This window comes from Rhopalosiphum padi, chromosome 3, assembly GCF_020882245.1.
Source record: "Rhopalosiphum padi isolate XX-2018 chromosome 3, ASM2088224v1, whole genome shotgun sequence".
NCBI classification, from domain to species: Eukaryota; Metazoa; Arthropoda; class Insecta; order Hemiptera; family Aphididae; genus Rhopalosiphum; species Rhopalosiphum padi.
The window spans coordinates 69105400-69132768 of NC_083599.1; the positions used below are offsets into that span (position 1 = coordinate 69105400).

The 27369-nt window shown below is 32.9% G+C and overlaps 1 protein-coding gene and 1 non-coding gene across 7 annotated transcripts in view; both read left to right on the top strand.

Moving 5' to 3' along the window:
• The first annotated feature begins 5148 nt into the window (after window positions 1–5148).
• The window catches only part of LOC132923701 (chromodomain-helicase-DNA-binding protein 7), a 40149-nt gene continuing 17928 nt past the window's right edge, over window positions 5149–27369 (top strand). For 3 of the 6 annotated variants that reach the window (XM_060987632.1, XM_060987637.1, XM_060987635.1), the window contains exons 1-23: window positions 5149–6061; window positions 13251–15355; window positions 15893–16024; window positions 16093–17186; window positions 17261–17410; window positions 17617–17955; window positions 18033–18123; window positions 18501–18704; window positions 18825–19322; window positions 19384–19611; window positions 19829–19956; window positions 20035–20223; window positions 20379–20610; window positions 20694–20936; window positions 20990–21146; window positions 21226–21433; window positions 21492–21687; window positions 21766–21979; window positions 22044–22285; window positions 22351–22498; window positions 22805–22943; window positions 23007–23094; window positions 24865–24973. In XM_060987632.1, coding sequence (XP_060843615.1) covers window positions 13355–15355; window positions 15893–16024; window positions 16093–17186; window positions 17261–17410; window positions 17617–17955; window positions 18033–18123; window positions 18501–18704; window positions 18825–19322; window positions 19384–19611; window positions 19829–19956; window positions 20035–20223; window positions 20379–20610; window positions 20694–20936; window positions 20990–21146; window positions 21226–21433; window positions 21492–21687; window positions 21766–21979; window positions 22044–22285; window positions 22351–22498; window positions 22805–22943; window positions 23007–23094; window positions 24865–24973 — 7030 coding nt within the window. In that variant the 5' untranslated portion in view covers window positions 5149–6061; window positions 13251–13354. Of the gene's footprint in view, window positions 6062–6724; window positions 7128–13250; window positions 15356–15892; window positions 16025–16092; window positions 17187–17260; window positions 17411–17616; window positions 17956–18032; window positions 18124–18500; window positions 18705–18824; window positions 19323–19383; window positions 19612–19828; window positions 19957–20034; window positions 20224–20378; window positions 20611–20693; window positions 20937–20989; window positions 21147–21225; window positions 21434–21491; window positions 21688–21765; window positions 21980–22043; window positions 22286–22350; window positions 22499–22804; window positions 22944–23006; window positions 23095–24864; window positions 24974–27369 lie in introns of those variants that run through there. The other 3 variants (XM_060987636.1, XM_060987638.1, XM_060987633.1) reach the window with 3 other exon arrangements.
• Trnak-cuu (transfer RNA lysine (anticodon CUU)) lies at window positions 23235–23307 on the top strand. Its single transcript has one exon. It is a non-coding gene; the product is annotated as a tRNA-Lys (tRNA).

Genomic DNA, 27369 nt, shown 5'->3' on the forward strand with positions numbered 1-27369 from the left:
AATTTAATATAAGCGAGGCACGATAAATATATCATTGTTACCTATATTTATCGTATATTTCAATATATTCTACCAAAAGAAAATTTAAGTTGCACCTTTATGAGGTGGTCACGAATATTATGTATTGTACATGTGTTAACCGAAATATAGTTCAGTAGTTTAAGTGTTATTTGTTAACATAAAAAAATTAACCTATTACCAAACTTAATACTGCCTAAAGGTAATAATATTATCTGTGTTATCAAGTTGGTTTTTACGATATTTTGATTATTAATCGAGTATAATAAGTATATATAATATTAATATTTAAAAATTTTCATAATTCATTTATTCGCTAGAACATTTATATTGTAAAAAAACCAATGAGAGAACACTAATTATATTGTTATCTATACGTTATTGACTTAATAGCCAATAGGTAAATTCACTCTAATACATATATACTGAATTAAAGTTAACAACATAAAATTAGAACTTCTAATACAAAGTGGATTGATGTCCTCTTAAAATCCATTATAATTTACGATTTATTGTTTTATTATTAATTTTACATTTTATTAGTAGGTGTTAAAAATCAAAAAGTTTCATTTATCGTTAGATTTATTATAAAAAAATTGCTTGTATTCTATCGAGTTCAAACTACTCTATAATTATCAACATGATTATTAAATTGTTACATTATAATCATTGAGTAAATTTGTATATCTATAACAAATAAAAATTATTTATTTGTTTTTCATTTTCGTATGTGGTACGCATTATTTAACTTTTGTCAGTAAATACACTTTGGCCGCGTATTATATGCTACATAAATTAACTATAATATTTATATAGTATTGGATATTGGGAGCACAGATTCGTTGTTATATTATAGATGATATACCTATATATTTTATAAAGAATTAAAATATGTTTAATAATTATTTTAAGGGCTGTTAGGTACCTATTTTTGCGAACGTATTTTATAGTATACAAATTATGTATACTTAATAGTTAAATTTTACTGTTATCGTACCTAATTATAATAATGGTTCCTTTATTTTTTAATTTACATGCATGCATGCATTTTGGGTCTAGCTAGTAGCTACTTAACCACCACGCTCTTATAAATAAATATGGTTTTAATACACACTTAACACTTAAGTATTTATATACATTATAGTATTATACACATAGGTAAATTAAAGCACATTTTTTATTAAAACAAATTGTACAATAAGCCACGAAATTATCTACCTTCGTAATATGTACCAAAATAATGGTACAAATATAATAAATATAATGTGTAAGACACTTTCGTGTATTTTTATTATCATATATTTATTTTTTTATTAAAATGTATACAATTTTAACACTTATATTTGTTAAAGATTATAATGCATCTTTATAATCTAATCGGTAGGTACTAAAATATTTACTGAGTTGATTTTAGCACTAAAAATTACAGACCAATATTAAAGTAGGATCCTACTATTAAAACTACATGTTTGTAGGTACCTAATCTATTATACAAACACTATTTAAATAAATACACGAAATTTGTTAATATCAACACGTAACTAGTGGCTAATAACTCTATATTGTAGTGTATTCGTATATCGTATACATTAACACCTTGTGACAACATTTTCCGGGGCGTTTTTCTTCTACAGCTAAAATGTCAATGCTGGCGAAAGTATCAAAACTATTATACCTTATAGGTACTAAAGACTGGACCGGGCCGGGCCAAAAAAAAAATAAAAAGGGCTAGATCGGGTTTTTTTTTTGTATAACTTTCAGACCGGACTCAAAATATTTAAAATATTATAAATACGTAAAACATCAAACTGAAACGATCTAATGAAACATTTTATTTTATGTCGAATCAAGTTTACAATTTAAAATAAAAACATGTATCACACTTTTAGCGGATATTACGGTGTAGGTATCCAAGATTTCGAGGAAGCCCGAGAAAATAATTTTAAAGCGACGTACAAGAAAATATGAACGCCCACATTTAACGAAACTATATAGAAGGCACCTATACTGTCTAAGCAATAATCATTCGTCAGTCGTCACATAACGCGATAATTATTATAAAAAATATTGGCGATTTAAATAGCAGTAACCTACGCCTCGGACGGCGACGATAAAATCGTCGGTTGTTTTTAAACGGTACTCAACAACGTCAACGCGTTATTGTACATTTGGGCGGTTGAAATGTCGTTGTAATAATACATCGTGTAGGTACAATACACAATACAATGCCTGTCGGACAATGTGCGAATTCGATAAAACACGTGGAAAAAAATGAAAATAATAACGACAGAATGGCGGACATTTGCAGGACGCAAAATGCGTATGGCCAGGTAGCCGAGCACACAAAACATAATAGGTGTATATTATACGGCGGCGCGGAGGAGGGTGGAACGCGCGCGTACGCGGCAATATCGGCCAATATACGGCGGTTAGGTACGGAGGTATTGGAAATCGACGGAGAGAACAAACGCCGGTCAATAACGTGCGGCGGAGGGCACACACACACACACACAATACGACGACAACGTCGACAACAACGCTACAACAGCGGCAGCAGCCGCCATCCGGCGAAATATATAAAAAAAAAAACGATCGTTATTATTTTCATATATATATATATACGTTTTTGCCGCGATCGTGAAATCCACACGAACGGGCGAAATGGCAAATAATAATAATAATAATAATAATATCGTGTACACATCGCCGCGGCATAATATTATTATTGTGCCCGTGCTGCGTGTGTGTGTGTGTATACGTCGTCCTCTCGCGCGTCTCGTCGCGCGACGACGTGTCTAGCGGGGCACACGAGCGCTACCTATTGCCCGGCCGTCAACTAACAACACCGGACGGAGAAAAAGTAGAATATTATTTATTTTTCGATTGTTCTCTCTCGGTGAGCCGCCGCCGCCGCCGCGCCACGTAAGCACGCATTACGGGCAATATAGGCATTCACATTTCACACGCCGCCGCTGCCGCCTTCGGCCGGCGGACTGGTGGGCGGGCGGATACCGACCGATTCTACTACTCTCTCGGACGTACCGGGATTTTCGCACACACGCTTAACGCGCGTCACCACTGAAAACGTTACAACTGTCGGACGTTGGCCCCCCTCTGCACCTCCCTTCCAACGACCGACCCTTCGCCCACCTCCCCATCCGCACCCCCTAACAATCTCCGTCGTAGGTCGACCGCACGAAAATTCGATATCGTTTTACGAGTTTACGACTGCAAACGGTGTGGTGGTCTGCTGCCACACCTATCGCATATACAGTGATGATGATCATCATTACTGCTACGACGACGGCGACGGCAAAAACAATGTCAATAAAACTGTTATTGGCTTATTGCGTACACGGATGCGAGGGCGTACCGACGACGGCTACGACGGCTGCGACGTCGTGGGTCCGCGCGATTCATAAATCGGTTGAATCGGCCGGCGGCGTCGCTGTCGAGAGAACAGGCTGCAGCTGCTGCTGATGCTGCTGCGACCGTTATCACCGGCGGCCATCGCCGGTGTAGTAGTTGTCTGTAGTCGTACCGGCAGTCGCGGGTGGCAGGGGAACGTGAAATAAAAGTGCATCGAGAAATAAAAAATAATAATAATAATAATAATAAAAACGATTCTCGGACGCTGGACTTGCAATTCCGCACAATTGACAGCACTGGGTACAGATCAATTAAATGTATAAAAAAAAAAAAACTTATTCATCCCGAATGTTGTACGCGGGCAGAGTGGCGGAGCGGGACGGCACCGCCACTAACGCACGCCCTCGCCGCCGTCCCGTCACTCTCTCTCACACCGTTAGCTCTCCGCTCTCGCTCACGCGGTCCTCGCTCTCTCACTGGTCATGTTATTGATGTTTCGCCGACGGCGTGGTTTAAAAATACGATTTCGTCGGCCCGAAAAATAAGCGCGAGCGTCTACCGAGACGCGAACCGTCGGGTTTTTTTTTTTGGCGCTATTCGTCCGGTTTCAACCGGTGGTCGAAACACGACGGACGTCGGAAGCTAACCCGCAGTTTCGGTAGCAACGCACCGGCGGAAATCCGTAAATCTCGTCGTCTAGGGAAACCGACTGACGTTAATAGCCACAACATGATATTATTAAACATTATAGTCCCCGTGCGACGCGTAGTACGCCGGAACACGGTCACCACGACCGCAGTAATTCTGTTAGGTCGTGTCAGTAATGACAATAATTACACACATAAATTATTAAACGCCGACAGAAATATACTGGTACAGTCTGTCGGACGAAATCCGTCTTGGAATTATTATTGTGTGTGTTGGGAAACGATTTTTTGCAAAATAAATCGCGCAAGCTGAACGACGGCGATAATAATTATTATTATTATCGCGACCGTCAAATCAAATCGTTATTGCATGCCGTCAAAACGTACGCGTGTCGCATGTCGTGTATCGTACACCGCGGTTCGTCCCTCCGGCGGCTGCGGATCGTCCGAAATCGGGTGGGCCACACGGGCGGGTAGTTAACGAGGGGCGCGAACGAGGGCTGGTGCGAATGGTGACGTGGGGAGGGGGGTGAGCGGTATCGCCCGCCCGTATTATACACGCGTATGCATACCAGCGCGCGCACGCGCGCGCGTGTGTGCGTGTGCGTAATATGTCATACAGACGGACGTGTAAAAACATTGTGGTCAAAGAAGAGAGTATAAACGACGGCGGCGGCGGCGGCGGAGGCCGCCGCGACGATATACCGTATTATGCGTTATTGGTCAAATTATCATCCCGCCGGTGTGGCGCGTAACGCGCTCCGCGATTGGTCGGGCCCGCCGCGTTCCTTCCAGCAGCGCTCGGAAGCGACGGCCAATCGAGGCGCGCGTTACGGGCCGCCCGTACACTGTGTAAGCGCGACCCAAGATACAATGTCGACGCCGAGCGCGGACGCGATCGCGCGCGCGCGCGCGCTCGTGTGCGTCCGTCGAGCGTGAGCATGTGTGTGTGTGTGAGCGCGCGTACCCTACCCCGTCCCCGGCCAACCCCACCCGTTGGAACCGGCAAATCGTCGTCGGCGCCGCTCGCCGTCATGGTTCGTGTGTACACCGAGTCGCCGAACCTGAGCGTGCGGGCGCGAGTTCGTGAACGCCGCGGCGTACCGTCAGAGAGTGTGCGTGGTGTTTGTGTATTGGCGTGTGCGCGTATGTGTGCGTGCGTGCGTGTGCGAGTGTGCGTGTGTGAATTGCCGGAGGATTTACTTTTAACTGTTAAACGGGAACACATAATAATAATATAATGTATAATAATAAAAATAAAACATAAATTACACTTATAAACACAGATTAATGTTAACGGCAATGAGTACAACAATAGCTGGCTAGGTAGTATATAATAGTAAACCGTACATGTACAACCCACATAGAGCATAGTGACGGCAGTAGACAGTAGTGTATATTTTAATGACAAGAAATATAGAAATTTGAACGGATACGAAAATCAAAATACCACCGAACCGAGCTCTGGAACATCGCCTCACACGACACACGGTGTTCACTACTACTACTACTACTACTACTACTACTACTACTACTACTACTACTACTACAACGACTACTATTACTACTACTATACTAGTACTACCACACGAGTACTACTACCACTACCACTATAATAATACTACGCTACTACATAAAATTGTATATAACATAATATATATATATGTATACTATTTTTTTTTATTATTATTAATATTATCGTTTGTTGTTAAATTAATTTTCGTCTCTTATCGACACGAATCTATCGTTTGTCTCGTTCGCGATAGACGTCGTACGGATTTACACGCCGCCGCCGCCGTTGTAGTTCGGGAGTACGCACGGACTGGAATCGAAACGCGCGTCGTCGTTGCCGCCGCCGCCGCGTAACATGCATTTTGGCCGCCGCCGCCGCAGTTGTTCCGACGTTAAAAGTGTCACGGCGCCTACATGAATGGTCGTCGTTTACGTTGTTGCCGCTTAGCTACGACGCCGCGATATCATCACACGACAATTATATGATGTGATTGTCTCGAGACTTACTCTGTCCGGTAAGTTAATTTTCTTCCGTTTTTTTCCCCCCAAACGACAATATATTATTGATAATTTAATAACCGTCCGCGATTGTTTATCTATAATGTTGTTGTTATTATTATTATTATGATGATGATTAGTATTATTATTATTATTATTATTATTATTATTTATTATTATTGTTTATTGCTTATTGCTTATTAGTTATTAACTACTGCTATTATCGTTATTATTATTATTGTTATCGTTGTACGCGGTTTATCGGTGGCTCGCTCGTTGGCGTTACGCTATCATGATTGTGGCTCTCGGCATTGATTCTGTGCGTTTCAAAATGCAGACACCGAGTTTTCGGTGAAAAAATAAAAGAGCCGCGTCAGCGTGCGTGCGAACGCGTAAATCTGTACACGCCGTAGTGTATACGCGTCTGTTTATATTATAATTTATATATATATATATGCATATTTATACGTATAATATACATTTACACATAATAATATATGTTTGTATTTACATATATATATATGTATAATATTTATTTGTACATGTATACATACGCACACACGCGCGCACGCGTATACACGCGCTTATGTGTGCGTGAGTTTGCGCGTGTGTAAGTGTACCGCCGCCGCCGCCGCCGCCAACACCGCCACCGTCACTGCCGCCGCCGCCGCCGTAGTAGTCGTAGTCGTCGTCGCCGTCGCCGTCGTCGCCGCCGCCGCTGTCGTCGTTTTGTTTGTTGTTTACACGATGGTGATGCACAACGCACAGGGATAGTGTACGACACGGACCGCAACCGTAAACGACGCAAACGACACGGAACGGAAATAAATAAAACGCTGCGATCGCCGTCCGATCGGGCCCGTTACGGTTTTTCATGACATTTGGTCGTCCGGTACGCGTCTCGCCGCGCCGTGCACGTCGCCGCCGCCGCCGCCGTCGTCGTCCCGTCGCGCCACACGATCTTCGGCCGTAATTTTGTTTTCTACCATTCGCCGAATTCGCGGTTTGCGTGCGTGAGTGCGTATAGTGCCGTTCGCGAGAACGCGGCCTGGAACACGCCGACGGGATAACACCCGTGTTTTGGTAAGGCCTCGATTATACGTGTTCGCTTGTTATTACTATTACTATATTGTTGTGGTTGTGGTTTTCGTTATATTTTCGTTGTTATTTACCTACTAAAATTATAAATTGTTATTGCTTTTATTTTTACTCGAGTCGATCGCGAGCACTCCGATCGACTCGTCTCCGCGGCGGATTATTATATTGTATTTTTTATTTTTGCTCGCCGCCGGCGCCTTCGCTCTACAGCAGTCTACCGCGATGCGCTTATCTCCAGTTAGACTGCTGCAAAGTGAATTATTATACATTTGTCTGGTGCTTAGATTACTTACCTATTTTCAGTGGTTACAGATCAAAACGTATGTAATAACGATACTTTTAAACGTGACATACCTTTATGTAGGTTAGGTTGGGTTAGGTCCACTATCTGACCCAAGGCTTTTACAAGATAGGTATGTGCTTTTCCTTGTCAAGTCTTTAAAACGTTTCAATATGGCCAACTAAATTTAATGTTCACTAAACGATTTTAGTCTGCAACAGTGGCTCAAGTATTGAAAATCAAAGTAAATTGCCTATACATGTAATTTTATATTAATTGGTACCTACCTATCTAGATAACCTGTTATAAATAGTTAAGTACGTGTATTTATTATTAATGTTTCAACTATTTAGGTAATGGAAATAGAAATAAGTAACTAAAAATACTAAATAATGTATGCATGAACTAACTTAAAACCTACTTAAAATTTTTTGTAATTTTTATCAGCATTTTTTTTTTTTTTGTCCAAAATTGTTTAAAGTGTTTAAAGTGATGATCGAAAGATGAACAGTTATTAATATTGAACAATCTAATCGTTTGAAAATGAAAAATGTAGTGTGTTTTATTAAAAATTTCAAAATTAGGTATAGATATTCATTAAAGTATTTGCATAGACATACTTAAAATATGCATCTGTTTGATGTATTTACATACTTAAACCATGTTATAATTAGAAGATTATTCTTAAGTATGTAGGTATTAATAACATTAAGTATAAGGAATTATCTTATTAGGTACCTACATGTCAAATTCATTACAGTGGTATATTTTTACAGGTTTAGGTACCTGTAAATAGCTTGGAAATGACCTATACTGGCTATACTCTATTTAGAATTGGAGTGTAACCACTCTCACGCATGTAGTCTGAAACACCGAACACAGTCAGACCCCTAAATGACATCTAGGCACTTTGTCGTTGGTTGACATCATCCCTAATTGTCATACACAGCTGTTTTCTCATGTTATCCTACACTAATTTTTGTAGTAAGAGCTGTATATTGGTTTTGACTTGAGATATAATGTACATTACCAGTTAGTTGTTAGCTAAGCAATGAATTGCTCTTCTCATTTATCCTAAATAGAGTATAGGTGAAATAATTACAGAATATGAGATATATAAGATTATAAGTTGACTAATGGTCTTTTAACACGTTCATTGCCGACATTATTTTGGCATATCACGCTACATGCCATGCTAATAATTGATTGATAAAATCTTCTCACAATCACAAAAAAGGAGGAAACTAAACATCAATTATACCAACTTATTTAAAAATATATACTGAGTGGCCAAAAATATTATAGTCATACACTCTTGGCCAAGTTTTTAAATCGCTATGAAGATGTATATAAAATCTGATACCCTCCTACATTGGCCAGGCGTGTCAGTATTCAAGTGTTGGAGCAAGTGATGTCGGCATTGAATGTGTTAAATGTCATTCAGTAGTCTGCTATATTTTAGTATATTGGATGTACTTGGATCTATTGTTAACATTTGTGAACTCATTCTTGATTACGTTCACTAAATGTTTTGAAGTATAATATCTTACATTTGGAGTTAAAGAAGTACCTAATTTAAAATAACTTTAATCTTAATAACTTAACGTTTGCATTTTATTCTTAAAGTATATATTTTTATAATGTCTTAAGCACTTACACCACCTATAATATAGGTAGGTATTTATATAAATATTTTAATTAATATTGTAGCTACCTACTTAAAGTTTAAATTAATTTAAAACCTAACAAATCTTAGCATTTTTATTTGATTTTAAAATTGTGGATTGAAATTAGTTTTTGAAACACCAGTTAAATCTTTTTTATTTTCTTAAGCGGCAACCAAAAGCTTAAACAAAAACTGTAATCGAAAAGTTTGACAAAAATCAAAATACAGTTTACTCCCGATTATTCGTGGAATAGGGTGGCAGGACATCCACGGATAAACGAATTCCGCGGATAATCCGCAAAATTAAATTTTATTATAAAAACTGAATTGGAAATTGAAATTGAAAATTATTATTACATATGTATTATTAAAAAAGATACACATGTATGTACAATGAATGTATGTATGTACATCTATAATGAAAAATTAATAAAAATTATAAATTATTTATGTGCAAAAAAATCAGTCACAAGTTGTTGTTTCTTTGTTTGAAAACTCTTCTTTTTAACTTGTGATTGAAGTTTTTTTAATAACATTTTGTCACACAGAGTTGTATCGTCTTGTATGACAAATTCACAACCCAATTAAACCTATAATGATTTATAATGGAAAGATACAATACGTATATATTTTTTTGTATACATATAGGTATGTAGACGATTCCGTGGAAGACAGCGGATAATCGAAAGTAAACTGTATTAAATAAATTGTTGACATAACTTGGTCGAAACCTAATAATGCTGACTATTGGTAACTGAGTAGTATGGCTGTACAAAAAATATAAATTGTGTAGGTATCTATTTAAAATAAAATAACAAAAACTAAAACTAAAAGTAAAGTTTAGGTTAAAACTATTATTGGTTTCAAGCCCTGTTTATCTTATTCATTTAAGTTTCCATTATTATGAAGTCAATAATAATAAAATAAGATAATTGTATTAATTGATAGGACTACCAAATAACAAGTTTCAGTACTTTAGTAAATACTAATAAGGAATATCAAATTCTTTTTGAAACAGTGATATGTCAACCTTCTTTTCATTATTTTATTTTCAGACAAAGGTTTTGAAACTTTGTCAAGTTTTCTACTTTTTGTTTTGGATGCTTAAAAGTAAAATATGGGTTGTGATCAATCAGGATGTGGATTTTTTTTTTTTTAAATAAAGTGACATTCTACCTATTGATTTTGTTGTGTAAAAGTGCCGAATTCATTTTATCCAAGTATTAATGGAATAGGTACCCATATAATATATTCTTAAACATTTTTTTCATTTTTTTTCATATTTATGTTTCCTTATAACACACATAAAAAAATAATATTTATAATTAGATTTGAGAATTAAGAGTGTGTAGCTTTTTATCTGTTTAGAATAGAATAAACAAAATTAGCTCATACATTGTAGCATCCTCTACTGTCAAAGTTAGCAATGATTGACTATCAACATCTCCTCCCAGCAGTTAGTAGTGAAATGCGGACGAGTAGAGTGTTGATGTCGGCCATGGGGATAAATGAATAATTTTTGTTCATTAGCTCACATTTTCTTATTCTGAACAGAGTATTAAGAGAAAATGAAAATAAAATCCCATATACACATTAACAATAACTCATAAATTTTCATTATAAATATGTACTATATTATTTTTGTGATATTGTAAAATGTATGAACAAATTAAATTATTTAAACTGCATACTTAATAATCATTATCAAATTATAATATTCAGCTTAATTATAGTTGTATAGAAGTTATAAATAAAAAAGTTAATTAAGTTTATTTTTTCTACCTATTTGAATTATTCTATCTTTTCATTAAATTAAGTATTATATATTTCTACCAAGTACCAATACTTAAAATTTAGAAATTAACAATAAAAATAAATGTCATTTGTTTTATTTTCAATTAAATTATATAATTTTAATGTGCATATTATTATTTCAAAGGACACTACACCTGTATCTATGTGTGTTATTTCTATCTTATAATAAATGCACAACATAACAAATTTACATTCAGTAGAACCCATTTTGTGATGTTAGTTTTAATATCAGAGTGAATTGATTTATCATTAAACTTCAGAGCATAACCAGTGATTAAGCGTTGATTTTTGTTTGATTTTAAATTTTCAAGCTTGTTAAAAGCATTTTAAATATTACACAAGTTAAAAATGCTTACTCTAGCTTAAAAATTAAAATGTAAAAAAAAATTCTAACGCTTAAGTACAAATAATGTTCTTACCTATGAATTTGATAATAGGTAAATTCACTCTAAAATTAATCATAACAACATAATAATGATCCAATTATATGTTGTATGGGAATAAAACAATACACGCAGGTGTAACATCCTTTTAAAACCTATACTTTTTCAATCGTTAATAATTTTTTTATTCAAAAATAAAGTTTTAATTTACATATATCAATTAAAAGTCAAATTATATAAGTCAATTATAAGTCAGATATTTAGAGTTCTATAGAATAACATTTTTATCAAGTTTTAAAGTAGGTATATTTGTAGTTAGATATAAGAGGTATGTGTATATGTCTATGTAAATATTATTTTTATATAAACATATTGTTTTAATGTGTTGTGGTTTAATTTTTGTATATTTTGAGAAAAACAACCGAAATATAATATTCCATTGACATATTTTGTTTAGTAAATAGATTCAAAAATAATGAAAATATCAAAATATAATATATTTTGACGTGTAAATATGACAACTAACTTATTTAAGTAATACTACTGTTACTGTATTTAAATAATGATAACAATAAAAACGTGATAAAATATTTAAATTAGGTAAATTTATATTTTTTGTTATTTAATAACTTTATTGGGTAACTTATTTACTATCTATTATGTACTATTTATTAATTTATTATTTTATCTAATTATTTAAATATTTTTACTATAGTTAAATTTAAGCTTATATTTTTTTAACATTTTAAAGCAACTCAATAACAAAGAATGCAAGACATTTTTATAAATAGATTTACAATGAATTTAACTTAATGTCATCGCATTGGTAAAAATCATTTTGATCTTATTAAGTTTTTCCCATAAAATTATACATTAGTAAAGATTGGTTAAAGGCAAATAACACTGTTACCGAACATTTTAGAAAACTACCAACCGTTTATACTTAATGTTTAATTTACTGTTTGTTTAGAGATAATTAAAATTCAAAATTAATCTTAAAATTATGTATAACTAGTTATGATTTTGTCTATTAAAAGTTATAAAACAATTAAAGTGATTTAATTATCCAAAGTATTGTTATTCTAATAAAATTTCAATTTAATATAACAATTATATGATTTGATTGAAATTTTAATTTTTTTTTATCCTAATAAATGATCAATTCTATAGCCAGTATTCACATTAAATTGAACAATGACAATATAAACAATATTTTATTATCTGTTTTAAATCTTTGTATTTATTACACAAGTTTTAACGATATGTATGGTAGATACATTATTAAAGTATTTGTTGATGAAGCAGATATATTTTTATTACAAGTAGTTGGTTCTTTTTAATTAGTAGATTAAATATCACAGCATAGCATTTATAAATGCAACAACCTCGAAAACGAGTATAGATTTATTTTTAAAATAAGTATTTTAATTGTTATTGTTTTGTTTGTTAACCCTAAACCTTAACTACACTGTCTTATTACTTAACTAGTAATCTAAGTTAATTTAAAAAAATATGTATTTTTAGTATTTATAAATGTGTGATTAATAAAGTCACACAATAAAGTCATCTAAACTCATTTTATTATTTTCAGTGTAAAAATCTAATTCATTTTTATTTTGTAATATATATATTTTTGTATAAACATTTCTTACACATAAAAATTGGATTGTAAACTTTTTTAATATTAAGCTTAAAATAGATTAGTTCTTCATAACTTGAGTATGCTGAAAGAGGAAAAGTTATAACGGTTATGTTCATAATAACAGTCGTAAGCGTATAGCTTTTCCCCTTTTAGTGTATTCATATCAGCAATCAACATTCAAGATTTTTTCTATTAAGAAATGTATAATTTTTGTAAATCAACTGTAACTTTAAATTGTATTTAAATTAGTATATATAAAATATTTATATTTATAATATTCTTTTTGTTTTAGCCAAATTAATTTTTATTTTTTTTGTTTTAGGAAATAAATCCAAAACTGATAAACTACGATTGTATCAAACAATGTCAGACGGCGACACCAATGAAGATCTGCTAAATAGCAGTATTTAGTTGGTTCAGAAGACTATGGATTCATATGAGTTGTTTGGAGAGGATGTGGGTGGAAACATGTTGGAAGGTTTATCTGAATTGGGAGGAGATAATTTCACCGATGTGGCAGGTCGTGGAAGTCAACCCCCTGCAAATACAGGTTATGCCCAATCGCAGCCATATCAGTTACCTGGAGAAATGCATGGTCACCAAGGGGAGTCTCCACTACAAAAACTTGCATCATTTGGACCCCCAGGTGGTGCAGGGCCGAGTGCACCTGATTACAACCCTGGTAATCACATGGATCACTTTCATTCTAATCACTCTGGATCAGCTTACGGATCAAGTAGGGTTTCTTCAGGCCTAAGACCTAATTTAGGACAATCTGGACCGCCACAGTATTCACCTTATTCAGATGCTGCAGCAGGCATGTATGGTGCCACTGATCAAGCTGCTTTACAAGCTTGGTCTAATTATCCTGCTCCAGGTATTAGTAGGCATTATCCACATATAGCCCAACCATCATACAGACAGCATATGAGCTATCAACAACAACCCAGTCAAGAAAATCAACAGAAACCAGGCCAGTATGTATCTATGATGACTTCACATCAAGCTCCATCTAGTGTTTATTCGCGAAGTCAACAACAATCAATGGCACCTTATCAAAATATGATGTATTCAAACACTTCACCTGGATATTCTGCTTATGGTCATCAACAGAATACTACTACAGTTTCTTCAAGAATACCACCTCATCACATGCAACAATATCCACAGCAACAAATGCAAATGCCTGAAATTCCTAATCCTCAAGCTCCATCAAATTATAACCATTTACAAACACAAATGACTTCTCATCCAGCATTTTCACAGCAACCTCAACCACCTCAACAACAGCAATCTCAACCACAACAACCACAACAACAAATGCCACAAAGATCATTAGGAATTGATGTGCCTAGTAATCCTTCTTACGGGCCACCTAGTGGGGGTAACCAAAGTAAACCTCATACTTCTCAAGGAGGAAGCCCTCAACCGCAATACCGTGCACAGTTTCCCCAACTGTCGCCTCAGATGTCTCCACGACCTCAAATGTCACCTAGACCACAAATGTCTCCAAGGCCTGTAATGTCGCCAGCAAAACCAACTACGCATTCACCACATCCTCATTCCGCTCAATCTAACATGTCTCCAAGGCCTGCTACAGCATTAACTCCCAAAGCAGTGGCTACTTCAAGCCCATCTCCATATGCTCAACAGAGTACCCTTCAACAACTTGAACAAATGGTGATGCCTACAGTTAATACTAATACAACCACAGATTATCCAGGATATAGAAGTGGCTTACAAGCTAATACTTCTCCACATTGGCAATCAGCACCGAGACCTCCTCATAACGGAGGAATGGTTTCTCAAAATATTAACGACCAAGGATTACCAGTTTATTCAGCTATGCCATCTGAAGACCAAAATCTGGATTCTTCTAAATCTCAATCAAATTCTAATTCTAGTGGTAATTTGAATATGAATAATATACCTAATATGGGTGAATCAAATTCTATTCCAAATCAAAATAATCTTGATTATCCTCCTAACGCACAAAATAAATATACCATTTTAGAACCGCAACACATTCCTGTTTCACATTCTGCAGATATGCCTCCAACTTTAGAACCACAAACAAACATACCGCCAGCTCAACAGCAACAACAATTACAACCAACAAACCAGAACCCAAGTTCTATGGAACATATGGGGTCTAACAGTATGACTTCTACAAGTATTGGGTATAATGATTCAATGTCACAGTATCAAAATGGTAACAAAATGGAAGAAATGATCGGCAATCAACCACCTGATGCACCTCAGCAGATGCAACATTCCCAAGCTTCAATGTACGATCCTAGAGGCCCTCCACCTCCGGGAATGTATCATTCTTCGCCAATTAGTCATCAACAAGAAATGGCAGCGTTGCAACAGCAACTTCAAGAATTATATTGTATGCCACCTACTGGTCCTGATCATCAACTAAGGGTATGACATTTATATTTTTATATTTAATATTCAATCAAATTTATACACTAAGAAAGTAGAAAGCAGACCAATATTAAATTATTATTTATGTAGGTTTGTTTGAGATAAGTGTATATTATTTAGTTTATTAGTGTGTATGAAAAGAAGAGGAACAATGAGTTTAGGTTATAATTGTGGCGAGTAGCATATGTATTCAGTTGTATAACATTCACCAGTGGTCTGTTATAGTTGTAAAATATTTGAATAACTTAAAACTTCAATTCTTAAGAGTACGTAGAACCTGCATGTGTTGTCTCCGTCTTACACATGTGCAACAGCACATTTTCGTTCACCAGTTTCAATATTGTACTGTTACCTTTGAATTTTATAATAAGTCAGTTCAGTCTAATATCAAAACTAACAGCACAATATTGAAACGGGAAAAAGAAAATTTGCTATGTTGCACGTGTGTAAGACGGAGACAACACATGTGGGTACTATATCCTATTAATGATTGTTTAAAACCTAAGTAACTAACCTATGTATGGTTTTCACTAGATAAATCATATTCAAGATAGGATATCTATTCTACAACAACATGAAGCAAATGATCAATGCATGGGTGGTGTACACTGTCCAGTTGTTAACCCTATGTATCAACCTGCCATCATGGAACCGGCTGTACCAGTAGTATGTTATTTTTTAATATTTTAAAAATTATTTTATGAAATAACTTTATAAATTAAAAATTAATATAGGTATCGGGTCGTGGAAGAGGAAGAGGACGGGGAAGAGGTAGAGGTAGTACATCAGGCGAAGGCCGAGGGACACCTAGACCTAGAAAAAGCAGGAAAAAAGCCCAAGAGCCTGAGCAAATTCCATTTTCTCCTCCCTTATTACAACCAGAAATGCCAACACATCCTATGGTGCCACAAGATATGATGCCAATGCATATGAATATGAGTCCTGGTATGGCTCAACCTCATCATATGATGGCGCCTGGAATGCCACATATGGGAATGCCACCTAACCCAATGCATCATGAACATATACCACAATCGTCAATGTATAATAATTCTGAATCTGCATACCATCACCATATGCAATCCTTAGGATGTCCTCCACCACAGCATGTGCCTCAACAACCTCCACCTCAACAGTTGCAACAGCTGCCGGTGCAGCAACCTATAATACCCTGTACTTCTGAGTCACAAATAGTGTCTAATTCTGTTCCTTATCCAGAGCCTATAATGCCTCCAGTTCATCTTGAACAACCTATACAAATGTCTCCTGAACAACAGCAGCCACAACAACAAAATCCACAACCACAACAACCGCAGCAAGAGGAATTGCCTCAACAACAAATACAACAACCACCAATAATGCCTCAGTCTCCAGTTGAATCAGAATCACAATCTCGTGCTGAATCTCCTTTGATGGAACAAATAAACCAATCTCCACCACCTGAATCTGAAGTACTGTCACCACAAGTTCCGACAGAAGTAAAAAAAGATTCTGATCCTGACATTCAATCACCAATTGGAAGTCCTGTTGAAGAAAAATCAGTAGTTGATAATGATAATACTTCAGTTGTTTCACATCGGTCTAGATCATTATCACCAGCAGAATTAAATGAACCACAATCTCTTGAACGAGATTGTTGGTCAGGTAGTGAACATGATCCTCCTCCGCCAACATTGACCGCAGAAGTATCACCTCCAGCTTCTCCAAAAGTTGAAAATGAAGAAATAGCTGAATCTAGTATTTTCAATTTCACTGAAGATGAAGAACCTCCCCCACCACTTCATTCATTATCTGATGGATCTCCTAGGAAATTAAAAGGACTTCCAAGGTATTTTATTTATTTTATTATTATATAATAGTAATTTGACTTGATTTTTTAATAATTATATGATACAAATTTAGATCGAAGAAATCACAATCTCCAAAAACAAAAAAGCCTAAAGCAACTAAAGTTCCTAAATCTAAAGCAAAAGATCGTAAGAAAAAAGAAATTATTCTAGAAGCTGAAACAGTTGAAACAACTCCTCTTCCTCCACCTACAAAGCCTAAAAGGTAAATAACATTTTAAGCAATTAACATTTTTGATAGATATTTCATGATAAATATTTAATGAAATTTTATCATCAATAAAAAGTCATCATATTTTATTGAGTTTTGAGTGGTTATTATAGTAACAGTATTTTGAATATAATGAAAGCATATTGATTCAATAAATTTGTGTATTATTAAAAAATAATTTGGTATATTTTACTGTTTAGACAATCAAAGAAAAAGAAAAACTCTCCACCTGAAAATAAAGTATCTGAAGAAATAGATCATAGTAAAAATACAATTGAAGTAAAGCAAGAGGGAATAAATGATGAAGATTTAACTGATAAATTGGAAATGAAGGTTGATGAAGCTGTTGAAAAGGAGTTGGATGACACTGAACTTGATACAAATCTTGTAAAGAATGATAAAGAAGTTACAGCTGATGAATCATTAGCAGATATAGAATCATTGCCTGAAAGTCAACCAGAGCAGCCTACAAAATCTTCAAAATCATCTAAACGTAGTACTGATCGAAAATCAAAAAGTCGTAGTAGTCGTGCTTCCAAGTATGTTATAAAAAAAAAATTGTATAGCTTTATATTTCTCACCACAACCTCAATTGTTATTTAAATTTTAATTATAGACGCAAGAAACCTAAACCACTGGTAACAAATGAATCTGAAAATGATGAACCTAATGTTACACCACCACCGTCTCCTGAAGGTGATGATAATGTAAGTATCTGATAATTTATTTTTTTATTCTAAATAATATGTTTATCTACTATTATATAATGCTTTAGAAAGTTTTAAAAATGCATTAATAGTTGGTTATAATGTTTGATAAAAACACATAAGATTTTTTTTAATTTTTAATTAATTTTTATTTATTTAATAAATTATTCACACATTTTACAATAAATTATGTAAAAATGAATTAATTATAAATGTTAACAAATACATTGAAAATGATTTGTGTATGTTCAAATATTTATAATAACTATTATTAATAATTTATTTTATAAAATGAAAAACAAAATAAAAATGTATTTATTTATTTGTATTCTTTAAATTGATATTAAAATTATATAATTGTTTTGTGTAATTAATAGAAACGAAGATCTGGTAGACATACACAAAGAAAGAAGTATGTTGATGACATTATGTTAGCTATGTCTGATGAAGATTCAAGAAAATCTTCTTCTCCTCAACGTTCTAAGTCCACGGTTTCTGGTAATGGAAATGAAAATAAACAAACAAATCAAGATAAAAATGCTAATGGAAGTAATTCCATTAAGCCCAATATGGTATATATTGTAAGTAATTAAAATAAGATAATATAAAAATAAAATGCCGTTTGTATTAAGATACTATAATGCGCATATTGTGTGTAATCTTTAATTTAGTATTTTTAATAAAAATTTAATTTATTTCAGAATGTAACTGATGAGGATTCCATGGTTGTACAGCATATATTAGCCGTTCGAAAAGGTACAAGAGAAGCCACTAATTTAAATAAAGAAGATAAAAATTCACCTAGTGATAGTGAAGGTGAAATTAAAAAAGAAATCGAAGAAAATCAAAGTGATGAAAAACCAGATGAAAAACTTGATGAAAAATCTGAAAAGATGTCAGAAGACCTATCTGAAGAAAAATCTATTATCAAATCTGATGAAAAATCTGATACTACCGTAAAGGCAGAACAAGATGAATCAGAGAAAAATGATGAAATTGAACAAAAATTAGATGAAAATGAAGATAGTTCCAAGAAAACTATTGAAATAGACGAATATTATGTAAAATATAGAAATTTTTCATATCTTCACTGTGAGTGGAAAACTGAGGAAGAATTATTGAAAGGTGATAAAAGAATTGCTGCTAAGCTTAAGCGATTCAAACAAAAAATGGCGAATAATACTAATATTTTTGAAAATGTAAGTGACAATTAAAGTTATGCAAAAAATTTTTATTATTATTGATGTATATTTATTTTAGCTCGAAGAAGAACCTTTTAATCCGGATTATATTGAAGTTGATCGTGTTCTTGATGTATCGGAACAATTAGAAGAACCAAATGCTGAAAAACCAACTAAATACTATTTGGTGAAATGGCGATCTCTTCAATATGAAGACAGTACTTGGGAATTAGAACAAGATGTTGATCCAGCAAAAATTGAAGTTTTTGAAAGAATAAGATATACACCGCCAAAAGATCAATGGAAGGTAAATACAGGAATAGTATAATTATAATATTATTTAATTATTTGATATGATGACCGTAGCCATGCTAATATGAATGTTTATACAACCTTATTATAAATATTTAACATATTGATAATATATTACGTCTGAATATTTCTTTGTACAAAACTTATTATAGTTTTTATAAATTACATTTATCTAGTTAAAAACTTACAAAATCATTTTTTTTCTGTTTTAGCCTAAGAAAAAACCATCTCCTAATGATTGGGTGAAATTAGATAAATCTCCTGTTTATAAAAGCAACAATACTCTTAGAGAATACCAATTAGAAGGCCTTAATTGGTTACTTTTTTCTTGGTATAATGGGTAAGTTTAATAAATTAATTTATTATTTAATAAATAGTATCTTAACCATTATTAAATTATAATAAATAATCACTTTAGGCGCAATTGTATCTTGGCTGACGAAATGGGTCTCGGTAAAACAATACAGTCATTAACATTTATTCATGCTGTTCATGAATATGGGGTGCGAGGTCCATTTTTAGTTATAGCACCATTGTCAACTATTCCAAATTGGCAAAGAGAATTTGAAGCATGGACTGATTTAAATGTTATTGTTTACCATGGATCGTAAGTATTTTTAAAATTATATTACATATTTTATAAACATTAAAAATTTAAAAATTTTTACTGGTTTTAATATTGGGACATAACCAAATTTAAAGTATTAAATAAATAAATAACTAAAACATTGTTTATTATTTATTAAAAAATTTTATTTGTAGATCTCATAGTAGAAATATGGTACAGCAATATGAAATGTATTATCGGAATGATAAAGGGGCTATAATTAAAGAAATATCTAAGTTTGATGTTCTTATTACAACATTTGAAACCATTATATCTGATTGTATGGAACTTCGAGACATTAGTTGGCGATTATGTGTAATTGATGAAGCTCATCGTCTTAAAAATAGAAATTGTAAATTGTTAGAAGGATTACGTGCATTAAATCTTGTAAGTTTAGTTTTTGTCAATTGTTTATTTTAGGAAAAAAAGCTTTTTTAACTACTCTAGTATTTATTTTAAATTAATTTTAGGAACACAGAGTTTTGTTATCTGGAACACCTCTTCAAAATAATGTAAACGAGCTATTTTCTTTACTCAATTTCCTTGAACCAACACAGTTTTCAAGCTGTGAAGATTTCTTGCAAGAATTTGGTGCTTTGAAATCTGAAACTGAAGTACAAAAACTTCAGTTATTGTTAAAGCCTATGATGTTAAGAAGATTAAAAGAAGACGTTGAAAAATCAATCGCTCCTAAAGAAGAAACTGTTGTTGAGGTAAGCTTTAAATTTTGTAATAACCAACTTGATATTAAAAAATTCATCTTTAGGTGGAATTGACTAACATTCAGAAAAAGTATTATAGAGGGATTTTGGAAAAAAATTTCTCATTTTTATCTAAAGGAACTACTTCTGCCAACGTACCAAATCTTATGAATACAATGATGGAATTAAGAAAATGTTGTATTCATCCTTATCTGTTGAATGGTATTTTATTTGTGATGTTAATTATTTTTAATTATGTAATCTGTTACATATTTTTTAATGTTAAATTTTAATTTTATAGGTGCTGAAGATCAAATTCAATATGATTATCGTAATTTAAATGGTGACGATCCCGATGTTTATTACAAAGCTTTAATTCATTCATCTGGTAAAATGGTATTAATTGATAAATTGTTACCAAAACTTAAGGACAACGGTCACAGAGTATTGATTTTTAGTCAGATGGTACGATGCTTAGATATTATTGAAGATTATTTAGTGTACAGAAAGTAAGTTGCTTATACATTTTAAATTCAAATATTTTCAGTGACTAATTTTGTTTTTTAGATATCCTTTTGAAAGATTAGATGGTAGGATTCGAGGAAATTTACGTCAAGCTGCTATTGATAGATACTGTAAACCTGATTCTGATAGATTTGTATTTTTATTGTGTACTAAAGCTGGAGGATTGGGTATTAATTTGACTGCAGCTGACACTGTTATTATTTATGATAGTGATTGGAATCCTCAGAATGACCTTCAGGTAAAATATTGTTAAATTTAACTATTGATTGAATATGAATATATATTTTTTTAACTATAATATATATTTAATTTTTAGGCACAAGCACGTTGTCACAGAATTGGTCAACAGAAAATGGTTAAAGTGTATAGACTTTTATGTCGGAATACTTATGAAAGAGAAATGTTTAATAAAGCATCTTTGAAACTTGGACTGGACAAAGCAATTCTTCAAAGTATGAACACAGCACAAGGAAAAGATTTAAACAACAAGCAACTTACTAAAAAAGAAATTGAAGACTTATTAAAGAAAGGTTCAAAATACTGTTTATTATTAAATATTTTATTTTTAATCATAAATTTTTGTATTAATTATAGGGGCATATGGTGCTGTTATGGAAGAAGATAATGCAGGAGATAAATTTTGTGAAGAAGATATAGATCAAATTCTTAAACGTAGAACTCAGGTTATTACATTAGAAAGTGAAAAGGGATCGACCTTTTCAAAAGCAAGTTTTGCCTCTAGTGGTATTCGACAAGATATTGATATTGATGATCCTGATTTTTGGAAAAAATGGGCCAGAAAAGCTGACATTGACACATCTGAAGGAGGAGATCAAGTATATTATACAACTATTTTTGGTTTTAATATTTTATAATTTATTTATTATTAAATTATTCACAGAATGATTTAGTTATATCAGAACCACGCCGACGTACACAAATTAAACGATATGGTCATGATGAAGCTGTTATGGATATGTCAGAACTTGAATCATCAGGTTCTGCTGATAGTGATGTGGACAATAGCTTAGGAGTTGGGCGTGGAAGAGGTTAATTTTATACTTTTAAGAATTTAATAATTAAATAACTTATTTTTTTTTTTCATTTTGAGTGTCATTTCAATAATTTCATGATTCCTTCATAAATCAATAAAAAAATCAATCAATGAATTGAGACCCCTCAAAATTAATGGTGTTTAGTTTAACTAAATTTGATATACAATTGTTAAGAGAAATGTTTAAAATTTAGCCTCTAAACAATTTTTAATTAATTGTAAAATGAAATTTTAATAGAATTTAAAAAAAAAAACAAAAAAGAATTATTGTATGTTTATTGTTTTGTATTTGTATAATTAGGACGCCGTACTAGAAAAAGCAAAAAATTACGCACTAAATTTATACCTGATGATTATGTACCAAAAGATGGAGAAGTCGCGTATGGTTGTTGGACTAGAAGTGAATGTTTTAAAGTTGAAAGAGGAATTCTGACTTTTGGGTTTGTTTACTTTTTATTAATTTGTTTCATTATTTTTTTATTAATTTATATTAAATGTTATAGTTGGAGCCGTTGGCCAGAAATTATTCAACATAATGACTTTCGTGAAGGATGGAAAGAAAGTGATGTGGAGGATCTTGCACGGATTGTTGTTAGTAATTTTTGAATTTTTAATATATTATAAGTACACTTTTTGAAAAAAAAAATATGAAATGCATCGTTTGTTAGATGTTTAATATAGGCTATAACAAGAATTTTAGAGTGCATGCGTGATAGTGTAGTGATAGTGTAGCCTGGCTAGCTCAGTCAGTAGAGCACGAGACTCTTAATCTCGGGGTCGTGGGTTCGAGCCCTACGTTGGGCGCCACTTTGTAATAACGCAAAAATAAAATAAATTAAAAAAATAAAATAAAAAGGCTACAGTTAGATTATATTAATAATTTTAAAGTGACAAATACAAGGGACACAAGCCTTGAATAAATGTCAGATCTGTGGTACCTTTTTCCTACACTTAGTGCTGGTGACTAATCAGATGTAAATATTAAACTTATTTAAATTTACGCTATTACCTTCCTCCCGATGGTCGGAGGACTCTCAAGAATATGATCAAATACACTGTAGTAATTAGAAGCAGAAAAGCAGATTTACACAAATTAACACAAATAAAATGATGTTCATACACCTTACCTTATTCGCTGTTGAACTCGTTAACCTGTAGTTGTCTTAACTAAACTAGAATGGATTAATCACACCGATCCAAATAAAAAAACAACACTGAAGTATTTCGTTGGAGTGAAAATGGTCCAGTTGTTGCTCGCAGTCAGTTTCCGTTGTGGTGGGTGTATATGGTGCTCGTGCACTCTTGAGGGTATATTGTTAATGTGTTTGGTGCTCATGCACTCTTAGGAGATGTTACTAATTCTAATGGTGCGCCTGCACTCATAAAAAATACATTATTAAAATTGCTGGTGCTCCTACACTCAGGAGAGAGACGTCACATTAAAGGGTAGTGTGTCTTCACTGATGAGAGAAAACGACGTGGTCAAGCCTGCCAGCGTCGCAGGCGGCTCCAACAAAGGCCTCCGCGTCTTTAGAGAAATCGGCTTTCTCCCCGACGACGGAGATGCTCATTGGGCCATTCTTTGTCTCTGGCGGCACACGAAATAGATCACACGCTTTGTGCCATATTGTCACAATAACGTGTGAGTTCCTACGTGACCAAACAATGTAAATCGTTTCTTTCATCAGTGGACAGTGATTAAGGGCGATATAGGTTTTTATTGACGGCTATCTATCTGCGTGCGAAAACCTTACCGTTATTTATTCAATAAAATATGAGCATATCATTACAGTAAATTATCATTAGTGTTAACTGAGATGTAGTTCTAGAGATGACACTTGTTGTCGCATGTCCATACATGCACATGTCAGTAATTTAATATGTTGTGTATAAATGAATAATAATTTATTATTTCACTGCTAAATTGATCAGTTTTCATTCCATGATACGTATTGTCCAATCCAATGATATGAATTCGATACTGATAACAGATTTAAACTTATTATGTTAATATATTTATTTTTTTTACTCTTAATACAATTTCTTTGGATCATACGACCATTTTTTTAATTTATTTATCTCATAAAATATTTAAACTCAAATTGTTTACACTTTTAAGTTAAACTGTGTTATTTGTTTTTTCCTAATTTGTTTGAATGTTAATAGTAAGATCTAAGAAAATGGGATGAGGAGAATACATTTTTTTTTTAAAATTTATATTATTATTAATTTATTTATTATTCACGTAATAAGTTTGATCAGTACGTTGAAATGAAAATTTGTCTTTTTAGCATGAAAAAATGTTACAAATCCCCTTAGCTAATTATGAAATTTGTATTATATTGCATTTTATTTTTATAGATTTTATATTGTTTACGTTTCTACCGAGGAGATGAAAAAATACGTTCCTTTATTTGGGATCTTATTACACCTGACAATATTTCAACCGATGATTCTCCTTCTCATGGTGGTAAGTTTTATAACAATTAATTTATCTAGTTATCCAAATCTTAAAATAGTGATTTATGTACATGTATATCAAATTTTCCCACTTGTTTGAACCCATTATTCTACAAGCATGTTTTTCTAAATTAATGTACACCTATATTAGAAGATATTTAATATAATATAATATTCAGATTCTTTTTTTATTTTATATTTAACCATAGTATTGAACAAAAATTAATCTATTGTAGTTAATATGTTAGTACCGAAAAATATGATTAATAATTGTTCAATGAGTAACTATTATGATACAATTAAAAAATGCTGTGTGTCAGCTATATATTCATTGATACTCATTTACATAAGGATTATCATTTTATAATACTGCAACCAATACAATTTTAGATATATTTATAGTATTTAATTTAATTTATATAATCTCTTGTATTATATCAACTATGAATTAATTTTTTTTATTATTATTGTTAAATTAAAACGTCAACGTCAAATATTATTAGTTAACAGAATATAGAAAATATTTTTATTTTCTTTGATTGTAAAGGTCTGTTTTTTTTTTACAAAATGTCGATCATAGTGTTGAGATTTTCTATGTTTGCACCTAAAGCTGCATCTAAATTGGTTGGGATATTGAGTGTTCTGTCATCTACTATATATTTGTAGTATTCAGTTAATATGTTTTCAACTGTTAAGATTACGCCACATCTTTAGTCATTAAGGAACTTGTGAGTTAACCTTGTGTGACCTATCCGGAGATGATTAATTTATTTTATTCTTCTGTTGAGTTTTGGACTTGGTCATTCATATATAGTGTTTTTGATTTCACGTAGTCTGTTGGGGACGCGTATACACCTGAAAATTATAAATCTGGATGGACTGTATAAACCCGGTACATACCTGGACTTAAGGGTTCTGGACAGTACAAACCTGGAACGCAGAATTGCATGGTCAAAGTTTTTACACTCCAGATATATATATCCAGAACCCTACGGTCCAGATTTATATGGTCCACATTTATACGTTCCTGATATGTATAGTCCAGGTTTATATGGTCCAGATTTATAAATTCCAAGTTTATACATGGATCTGAGTTTATCAGTTGTCTCAACGCTCCATTTTATTTGGATTGTGTTAATAATTTAAGTTTTGATGTCAGAGTATATTGAGATCTCTTAATTTGGTTATTAGTGCAATTATCTGTTATGAATCACATTAACTAATTAATATCAAATATTTAAATCCTGATTCCTAAACTTTTTTTAAACTTTAAATATTACATTTTTTAATAATAGTTTAATTATTAGTACCTAAATAATTATTATAGTTAAGTAATTATCTGTATTATTTAATATATTTATCTTATACAGAGTTTGATCTAACCTAATAACTCTCTCTATAGTTTCAATCCGTAGATTGGTTTGCAGCCATCTTCCATTCTTCTCTATTATCCGCTTTCCTTTTCATTTCTACGTATGAGTTGCATCCTTGGTCCTTAATTATTTGTTGAATATACTCTAATCTTGGTCTCCCCCTATGGTTTTTACCGTCTATGCATCCTTCTATGATCAATTTTAGTAGTCCTTCGTGTCGCATTATATGGCCTATCCATTCGTTTCTTCTTCTAACTATACTTTTCCATATTAATTTTTCTTCTGATATCCTCTCTAGCACCTCTTCATTTGTTATTCTGTCCATCCAGCTTATTCTCAACATTCTTCTGTAGCACCACATTTCAAACGATTCTAGCCTTCTTCGATTTCCCATTGTTATTGTCCAGGTTTCACACCCATATAAGGCTATACTCCATACATATGTCTTCAATAGATTTTTCCTTATTTTTAGGCTAACGTTTCTTGATGCAAGAAGAGTTTTCTTGCTATTAAATGCTATTTTCGCTTGACAGATGCGTTTTATTATTTCACTACTATTTCTTCCATCATTACTGATGATGCTTCCTAGGTATGCAAATTCATCTACTTGTTTTACTGTCTGGTTTCCTCGTAGCTTTATCTGTGTTCTGGTCACATTCTCCCTTCCACATACGAGTACTTTTGTTTTTTGTACATTTATTTTCATACGCAAATCCTTGATAAAAATTTCGTCCATAGTTTTGATTAGTTGTTGTAAATCTTCTTCTGTCTCAGCAATTAACGCTATATCATCGGCGAAGCGCAGCATACTTATTTTATGACCATTCACTATTATCCCTAGGTTGGTATCCTCTTTTATCTTTTCTATTGCTTCTTGAATGTATGCATTGAATATAATTGGTGATAGAGTGCATCCTTGCCTCACTCCTTTGTTTATTTTCGCTTCTTCTACGTTATCTTGGATTTTTATAACCGCCAACTCATCTTTGTATAGTTTGTACAGCAGTTTCCTGTCTGCCTGTTTTATCCCCAC